The 9,521-nt window shown below is 48.0% G+C and overlaps 1 protein-coding gene across 1 annotated transcript; it reads right to left on the bottom strand.

The window, feature by feature from the left end:
* Positions 1-319: 319 nt before the first annotated feature.
* Positions 320-2,477, bottom strand: LOC119406081 (elongin-B-like). Its single transcript, XM_037672940.2, has one exon. The coding sequence runs from the start codon at positions 2,334-2,336 to the stop codon at positions 1,980-1,982; it is 357 nt and encodes a 118-aa protein (XP_037528868.1). The 5' UTR covers positions 2,337-2,477; the 3' UTR covers positions 320-1,979.
* Positions 2,478-9,521: the final 7,044 nt, after the last annotated feature.

The raw sequence follows: 9,521 nt of genomic DNA, 5'->3' as shown, positions 1-9,521 counted from the left end.
TGTGGCGCTTCAGGCCTTAATATGCTGTGTAAGATCACTCCAACTGCATCTTATCAGCCATTGTGAAGTGTCAACACGAGTTGTATGATCCCAGGAGGCACTCTTGCTGGCACGCTTGATTTTTACATCACTCCAACTGCATCTTATCAGCCATTGTGAAGTGTCAACACGAGTTGTATGATCCCAGGAGGCACTCTTGCTGGCACGCTTGATTTTTACAAAAGTTATCGCAGGCACAGCTTTCAAAAGCGCCCTCGCATTTAGGAGAAATTGGACAAACACCACCACAAGGAGCTACACAATGTATGTATGCACAACCTTAAAACAAACTGCTTTAATGCGCCAAATGGATCTGCTACACAGTGAATTCTTAAGTACAATTTTTTTTTCACCGTTTGGAACAATGCATGTGCCTGGACACTATTAAATACTTGACTATTTTTTTTATATATAACAAAAGCAATATCTCACCTAGTAGGCCACAAATTTCTTTTAAAAGCAAAGAAAATTGCACCCGACCGTGTATTCACATTCGTTCCACACACACAATTGTCTCGGTGTTACAAAAAGCTCCTAGCTAATTTTTTTTTTTGTTAAAATAAATTAAACGTGATGAGCAGCGTAGTTGCTACATATGCAAACAACCAATTGAGAATACCTCTCCACCGGTGTGCTTAAAGGCCAGCAGAGCCCTCAGTGAAAGGAATTCACAGGAGCTGTCACGACGACTGCACACACGGCACTGTTCTGCACGAAGCGGTTGCCACTAATTTGTGCAGCACAGTGCATCGTTAAGGCTAACGTGAAAAGCTAGACATTGTTACGAATGGGAGGTTTTCAGCAAGTGCCCAGTGAGACCCGTGGCGCTGTCATAATGTGCTTGAATCGGGACAGAGCACAATCTCGACAGTGATGCGGCATCGCAGTTTCACAATGCATCTTCCAAGCAAGCCTCTGTCGAGGCTTATGCTGCGGGGTCCTCGTACCACACAGACAACCAGCGACTGCTGTAAGAATGAAGCAAGTTTGCTAACACGCTGCAGAAGCTGCAAAGTGAAAGAAGAGAAATGGTGTGTCATTATTGCAGATTCTACGTAAACACGGATGTTTCGAGAAGCGAAAAATCTACAAGCTGCACCTCGTCTCGCCAAGCACGAGCAGTGCCAAGAATGGTTTATATTTAGATTTCACGCAAGCCCAGGTGGGGGAGGAGGTGTTTCTGCACTAGTGACACACCGGACAGCTTCACCGACTTCGTGAGAACAAAAACAAAAGAAAAAACAAACTGGGCAACTGTCGCAAAGAGCTCGAATACGAACAACAACGAGACGAGCGTGCCGCTATCCGGTGTGAAGGTGCGTCGACAAGAACTGTGCAGTCATCGGCATAAGCACACTCAACTGGTGAAACAAAATGTATTTTTCCGAGGCGCGCGCTTGACGCAAGTTCTGCGATGAACCCGAGAGAATGAACTGCAAACGAGGCATGGTGGGTAGAAAACGTGCAGTGTCACGGTTAGGTCTAGGGGGGAAAAAAAATAAAAGCCTTAAAAAAAAACGAACTTTTCCCCCGTCCTTTCGCGGCGCGTCCAGTTGAGAGACAAGGCGGGTTGGGGGGTCTAGCAACAGCAACCACGTGACAGCCGAGGTTGGACAACAGGCAAATCGCTTCTTCGAAGGCTGACAAGAAAACTAAAAAAATAATAATAAAACACTTTTATCTCGCACGTCACAGCAGTTCGTTAGTAGTGACCCACCATTTTCTGTTCCGAATCGATGACAGTCCGGCGCTGAGAGAAACACACACTGAACCAAAGGCAAAAGCGGAGTCCCCGAAGAGGCACGGAAGGTGGCCCAGGGAACGAGGAAAAGCTTCAACCGTGGTCGAGGAGAGACAAAAAGAAGATAGGCGTCGGGGTGAGCAGCGAGCGCTGTTCGGGCAAATAAGTGGCGGCGGTAACGAACGCAGCTGTGTGTATCTCAGGCCACCGTTTGTTCGTGGGTCTGCGACTCGGGCGGTTTCATGACGTCCGGCAGCTCGGGCGGGCTCGAGAGCGGCGTCACTTCGAGCGGTTCGAACTTTCCCGTGTCGGGGTCTCGGAAGGCGAGCCCCACGGTGGCCGGCGCCTGGGCCTTGGCCGTGCTGCTGTTCAGCCCGTACTCGGTGAGCACCTTGTTGTCGTCCATGCACTGGTCGTCTTTGTAGAGCACCTGGTTCTCGGGCGCGACCTTGGTGATCCCGGCGATCATCTTCTTCAGCTCGCGCACCGAGGTCGTCTCCTTGGCGTCCAGGAAGACGGTGGTCTTTTTCCGTCGCACCATCAGGAACACGTCCATCGTCTCGGGTTCTGTGCGCGCTCTTTCGCCGCCTAGGCTCGTTCTTCGTGGGGCCGACGGCGACCCGAGCTCGGTTCCTTTCTTCGAAGGCTGCCGAACGCTCTTCTTCGACGCGGAGATTGTCCGCTGGGGGGAAGCACAGTGTTGTCGCTTCGCAGACTTCGCTCGCAGCTAGGCCCACTAAAAGCGGCCAAACCGACGATTTTTCGAAATCCGCTTTAATCAGAGTTTGTTGCTCGCCAGTTCATCTGGCTTGTCGTAAACTAAGTTTGATACATTTAGTATACAGAACACTGTAATTTAGTGCCTGCAGAACATAGAGTTAATATACCTACTCAGTAGAATGAGCGTGAAAAGCAGGGAGCCTACATGAACGGCCGTGCGGTCATAGCTCCCTAGTGAAAAGTCTACGGTGGCGGCACTTTATGATAGAATCGGCATATTGAGTTTTTTAGACAAGTAGTAGAATGGGGGAGTGAGTGAGTGAGTCCACTGAAACGGCTGGCAAAAGGCGAGGGTCAGGGGTGTAGCCGGGGGGGGGGGGGGGGGGTTCCCCCCCCCCCGAAATTTTTCAGTTTATTTGCTTGCGTATATATACAGGCACACATACAAACGCACGCACGAACATACATAAGGTATGGTTGAACCCCCCCCCCCCCCTCGAAAAATATTTCTGGTGAAAGGTCAACTCCGGCGATTTTTTGGCCATGTCAAAGTAATGGTGCTTTTATGTTCCTGAGACGCTCCTGTTACGGGCCCGACAGCAGAAATACTCGGCAAATTGGAGCATAATTTTAAATAAGCAAAAAAAGCGCAACACCGAAACCGAAACCCAACCGAGTGTACTGTCTACGTATGACGTAGACGTTGTTACGAACGAACCGGATGTCGTGCAAGGCATGCCGGTCACCAAGGAGGTTTAAATAAAACTTGCTGGAGTGGAGGCCGCCTATACTTACCAATGGGCCGCAGTGAAGCCGCGCCGCGCGCGCGGCGGCCATCTTGCCATAGGCAAGAAACGGGAGCCAAAGCGCGCCCGCCGCGCTGACCGCGTCTTTCCGCCGTGGTTTTTAATGGTTATAATGGCGAACATTAAGGGAGAAGTTGTCAAGAATAAGAAGCGAAATCGCAGATAAGAATGCGGTCAGTTTTATTCTGTTTCTTTTGGCGTTTTCCTTGCAAGCATGCACACCGAAGGGCCTGTATCACTGTTTTTTTTTTTTTTTAAATAATTATCCTCGTAAGAGCAGACCTCACTTCTCGGCATTCATTTTCCTGTTTATTTCGTTCGTCATGTGTTGGAGTCTTATGCATATATGGAGTTCGGGCACTTTCTTTGAGCGGAATATAAATGTGGGTCCAAAGCACCACACTCGATATGCTCATCAAGAAGGATATATATTCGTGGCTTGAAAGCCATCTCTTTTCTCAAGACAAGCTCAAAATCTCCAAAAAGAATAGTTTTGGCTTTGCATGGACGTGCTTCAAGGGCATTCAGCTTGCAGTCGACACTATTTCAATAGATACAGCTTTTTCGATACTATTTCGTAGGCTCGGCCGCTCTCTCTTACCCTGTCAATGAATCAATTAAAAACGCCCAAGTGGCATAAGTCATAAGTTTAAGCCAACGAGCATAGTCTGTCATCATGTATTCCAGTCCCAAAGTCCGCATATCTAACCGTTTAGTCGCCCACAATCTCAACATATTTTCTCATTTGTCATCAACAATCAAAGTACAGTAGAGTTTTTGTGCGGCATTGGGCTAGCTTTTTTGAGACAGTGACTCATATCTGTGAAGCCAGCATTTGCTTTGATGGAATTCTGTACACCGTTCTCGTATAGAGCGCTCTGCTGACAGTGCACGATTAAACTTCGTGCGTACATATACTCGTAAGCTGATGGAGAATAGAAGTGCAGCGTTAACGCAACCGCCCGCAGCTCGGATGGAATACGTGCCTTTCTGGTCTTTTCGTGCCCTAGGGGTTGCTGTATGTATGGGGGAAGGCTGCAGTGAACATCGCCCTGCCCTACTCAGACATGAGCTTTTGATCCTTGATCTCCTTTATTATCGCTTGAGGATCGAGCCTCGCTCTTTTTGGTTACTGTGCAATTTTTCTGCTGCACAATTTTCATCTTGAGCTGTTTTATCTCTTCTTGGAAAAGATGAAGCATTTCATCGTAATGCAACTGTCACATCTTCAACAACTTTTTTCAATTTGAACACATCTAACGGCCGGAGTACCCCTGGACGATCGGTTAGGTCGCTTTATTTGCAGCTGGAAAGAGCACTGCACAGTTCAGACCTGCTGGTTTTACTCGATCGCTGCACTGCATAAAGCAAACACAAATATAACGAAAAAATGCACGAATGTAAGAAAAAAAAAGGTCCTTGTATATTGCCCAAATGATGTTACTTAACCTCGTAGTTGCGAGCTACCCTTTTATAGCACGAACAGGGCAACCGATAACGAAATCTCACCTATTTATATAATTTCAATGAATAGCAAGCGGTGCGTTATTTTCCTATTCGCGCTCCGCACCAGTGGTATCAACAAGCACAAGAATGTGTATCACTGGGTTTTGCAAGTGTTTTACAAATGCGTCAAGCACAGCTAGCCGAAGAACTCCCAGGTCGCAGCCTAGTCCGGTCGAAACAATTTGGCGAAAAGTGCCTCTAACATATGCGATCGCCGTCTTTTGGCTTACAGACTTCCCGTCAAACAGCCTGCCCCGACGTGCTTAGAACATTTGAGTCCTTACGAAACCGGTTAGGAAAAAAGAATGACCGTCAGATGTGAAATTAGAGACAGATTGCGAGCTGTCAGCATATGTTCCGGCATATAGAGAAGTTTTCATCGAGCTCGAAATGTTCTGCTTACAACTGAAACTTCGTCCCAGAGTACCTTTTTGCTCGATTTATACAGCCGTACGCAACGCACAATGTATCCAACAACGTCCGGACGCCACAACGCCAGAGAACAGCTAGAACATCTATGCGGCCGCTGCAGCATGCGTTGCGGAAGGCGCGCTTTCTGCCTATGGCAAGATGGCGGCACGCGGCTTCAGCTGAGAGGCGCCTCCTCCACTCCAGCAAATTTTATTTTAACCTCCTTGCCGGTCACGCTGGTGCGGAGTATGAAAACTGTGACAGCCGGTACGACCAGCGAAGCGCCGGCCAAACCAACGCTGTCTGTCGCCTTGTGCACAGCAGAAGCTCGCTGTAGCTGTTGGTTTTTGTTGCAAACGCAGCGCGACCGAACTCATAAAAACGCTGATTGAGTGGATTTCTCCGCTCAAGATCACGGACGCGACACAACGCTGACAAGCGCCATTTCTTTATTACGTCAGAGAGAGATAAAACAAAAAAAAAGAACGGCAGCGGCGTACTTCCGGGCACGTAGTACCATCTGGTGACAATCCATTACACCCTTAACACTCCCCCTTAATGGACTGTCATTTTGTCGGCATTTTTGACGCCCAAGTTCTCGCAGTGCTTCAAAGTCATTTTTCCACTCAAGGGCTTGGTGAAGAGGTCGGCGGAGTTGCTTGACGACTCAACATACCGAAGTTGCAGCTTTTCCTCTTCAACTTTCTCTCGAAGGAAATGATATTTCAGATCAATGTGCTTGCTTCTGTCAGATGTGATCTGATTTTTCGCTAGCGCAACGGCACCCTGGTTGTCCACCAGCAAACCTGTGGCTCGTGCATAAATTCCTGCGCGTGCAGCTCTTTCATAAAATTTTGGAGCCACAGCGCTTCTTTAGCAGCGTGGCACATGGCTACATAATCTGCTTCGACAGTCGACAATGCGGTACTTTGCTGCTTCTTGCTGCTCCAAGAGATCGCCGCACCAGCCAGTGTGAATACGTACCCACTGAATGACTTTCTGTCATTTCTGTCACTGGCCCAGTCTGCGTCGCAATATGCCTGCACGCACTTCCCGGTTCTTTTGTAAGTGAGTGCGTAACTCTTCGTCTGCTTTACATAGCGGAAAATGTGCTTCACGCCACTCCAATGTTCTTCCGTGGGGTGCTCACTGAACTGGCTCATGTAGGTGGTGGCAAAGGCCAAGTCGGGCCTTGTACCTCCGACGAGGTAAAGCAATGCACCGATTGCCTTCCTGTAATTCCTTGGGAGGTCCTCTCTTGTTGGATTATCATTGTTGCCTCTCTGGTACTTGTGTCCAGGATCTAAAGGAGATGACGCTGTTTTTGCGTCTGCCATGCCAAACGTTTCCAGTATATCCTCAGCATAGGCCGTCTGGTCAAGCGTCAGCCTTCCGTCTCTTTCCTTTTTTCAGTCGTATGGAAAGGATGTGTCTGGCTTCACCTAAGTCCTTTGCATCAAACTTTTCACCCAAGCGGCTCTTGAAACTGGCAATCTCCTTTTCATCTTCTGCGATGATCAGCAAGTCATCCACGTAGATGCCTACAATGAGCTTCTTCTTACTGATATAAACGCAGGGGTCTGCTTTTGACCTTGTCATCCCCTCCGACTTCAGCACTTTGTCCAAAGTGAAGTTCCACTCTCTTCCAGACTGCCGTAGCCCATAGAGGCTCCTCTTCAGAAGGCAAACTTCATTCTTCTCATAGTCACCGAAGGGTGACGGTTGTTCCATGTATATAGTCTCTTTAAGCGTACCGTTTAAGTACGCTGCCGTGATGTCAACCTGGTGAATCTTCCAATTTCTCTCAACCGCTATGGCTAACAGTGTTCTGATAGATTTTAACTTCACCACAGGAGAGAAGGTTTCTTTGTAGTAGGTACCTTCCACTTGAGAGTACCCGCATGCAACCAGCCGAGCCTTGTAACGCTGTAGGTGACCATTTTCGTCGTACTTCTTGCGGAACACCCACTTGCATTTAATGACTTTTCTGTCTTTTGGTCGTGGCACCAATTCCCACGTTTTAGACGCTTCGAGGCTATCCAGTTCACTCTGTATAGCTGCCTTCCATTCCTCCTTGTCTGGTGCAGATAAAGCTTCATGCAGCGTCTCTGGGTCAGCCTGGTTGGTTTGCTTAGCTATACAGCAGCCTAGGCAGTCACCTTGAGGTCGTCTCTTATTTGCCAGTCTTTCTGACCGCCTTAATGCCTGTGCGCCTTGATCTGGAGCGCTGGACAGGTGTTGTACAGCTGTTTCGTCCTGTGTCGCTGTCTCGTCTTCATCAGCAGATGAACCAACCTCTTCAGGATTGTTGTTCTCAGTGTCATCATGATTTGAATCGCAAACATCATGTGGCCCGCTCAAGCTGTCTTCCACTTGAAACAAGATTGTGCCACTAATGTTGTTATCTGCTTCAATGTTTCCACTTGCAGGTTTTGCATGTTTGCATGGAAAGGAGTCTTCTTCAAAAACGACATTACGACTCGCTAAAAAACGATCTTCTTTTCGGTTCCACAACTTGTACCCCTTTACTCCATCTGGGTAGCCGACCAGTATGCATTCCTCCGCTTTCGGGTCTAGCTTGTCTCCCTTGCGCAGTCTGTTTCGCACGCTCCATGCTTTGCACCCGAACACTCTTAAGTGGTCCAGTTTCACTTCTCCCCCTGTCCACAGAGCTTCTGGCGACTCTCCTCCTACTGCCTTTGACGGGCACTTGTTTCTAATGTAGCTTGCAGTGACAATGGCATCAGCCCAAAGTTCCTTGGTGACACCAGATTCGATGAGGAGGCACCTCGTCATGTCAAGCAGTGTTTGGTTCATTCTTTCAGCAACTCCATTTTGCTCAGGTGTACCAGGAATGGTCAGCTGGTCTTTTATGCCGTGGTTAGCCAGGTACATGTTGAACTCCTTGCTTGTGTACTCGCCTCCATTGTCACTACGCAACGTCTTCACCTTCGTGTTGTGGATGTTTTCCACCATGCGTCTGTACTTGTCAAAGTTCTGAAGCACTTCATTTTTAGCCTTCATGGGATACACCACAGTGTATCTTGAGTAGTCATCTATGAAGGTTACAAAGTAACAGGAGCCCCCTCTGGATTTTGGTGTGACTTTTCCAACCACATCTGAATGGACAATCTCCAGTGGAACCTTGGCCCGTGTTGCCTCACCCTTCGGGAAACTGTTTCGTCTTAACTTTCCCAGACAACATGTGCCACACTTGTCCTTCACAGGACTTTCACTGGCTCCACAGAGGCGACGAACAGCATCATAGTGAAGGTGTCCTAGTCGTCTGTGCCATAAGGCAGTGTTTTTGGTCTGTGCCAGCATCGTCGACTTTGTTGCTTCTTTGACAGAATACAGTCGTCCTTCTCGAGTTGCGGTAAGGATCAGCTCACCAGTGTCCTTTGTGACTTCGGCTTTGCCCTCAGCGAACGTCACATGGAACCCCCGCTCTTCAATTCTTCCAACCGACAGTAGGTTTCCATTCAAATCGGGCACATAAAGGACATCTTCAAGTGTGACGTATGTTCCACCGCACTCCTCAGACAATTGAATTTCAACTTTTCCTCTCCCCATCACACTCATCGATTCTCTGTTTGCAGTCTCCACTGCTGACTCACATGGCTTGAAGTCTTTGACCTTTGTCCTGTGCGACGTCATGTGGTCTGTTGCACCGCTATCCAGATGCCACACGTAAGGATGTGCTGTTGCCAAATTTTTGGCACACAAAGCTACCTGAGTAGCAATTCTTGAGTAGCAATTCTTCGTCTGAAAATTGGTCACAATCTTTCGCTATATGACCAATTTTGCCGCAGGCAAAACATCGTACTTTCTTCTTCTGTGTACTTGAAGTACACTGACGATTTTTCTTCTCATCCTTTTTGACGTTGGGTGGATGCACTTTCTCGTTGTGTTGCTTACTCTCAATCTTTGACCGAGCTTTTGAGATCAGGGCCATTGTCCGACTCTCTTCATCGCTCGTGCACTCTTCGCTACGACGCAGCTTTCTCTTCTCCTCGATCAGCAATCTTGTCTTCACTGTTCTGGTCGTGAGCGTTTCTTCATCTTGCTCTAAATTCAGAATGAGTTGCTCGTACGTCTCAGGAAGTCCCATCAACATCACTAAAGCAACTTCTCTGTCTGTAAATGCATAGCCTGCACTTGACAACTTCCTGTGTAGATCCATCAATCTTCCGAGGTAATCTTGCATTGACTCGTCTCTCTTCATTTTCACGTTGAAAAAATCACGCATCAGCTGGAGTATATGCAAGAGTCCAAACTTGGTGTGCATGTCCTGTAGC

Source organism: Rhipicephalus sanguineus, chromosome 9, assembly GCF_013339695.2.
Source record: "Rhipicephalus sanguineus isolate Rsan-2018 chromosome 9, BIME_Rsan_1.4, whole genome shotgun sequence".
Taxonomy (NCBI): Eukaryota; Metazoa; Arthropoda; class Arachnida; order Ixodida; family Ixodidae; genus Rhipicephalus; species Rhipicephalus sanguineus.
This window is presented reverse-complemented; position numbering and strand designations above follow the sequence as displayed.

Excerpts from the sequence above, each read along its gene's own strand:
- LOC119406081 (XM_037672940.2), bottom strand. The coding sequence starts at position 2,336 with ATGGACGTGTTCCTGATGGTGCGACGGAAAAAGACCACCGTCTTCCTG.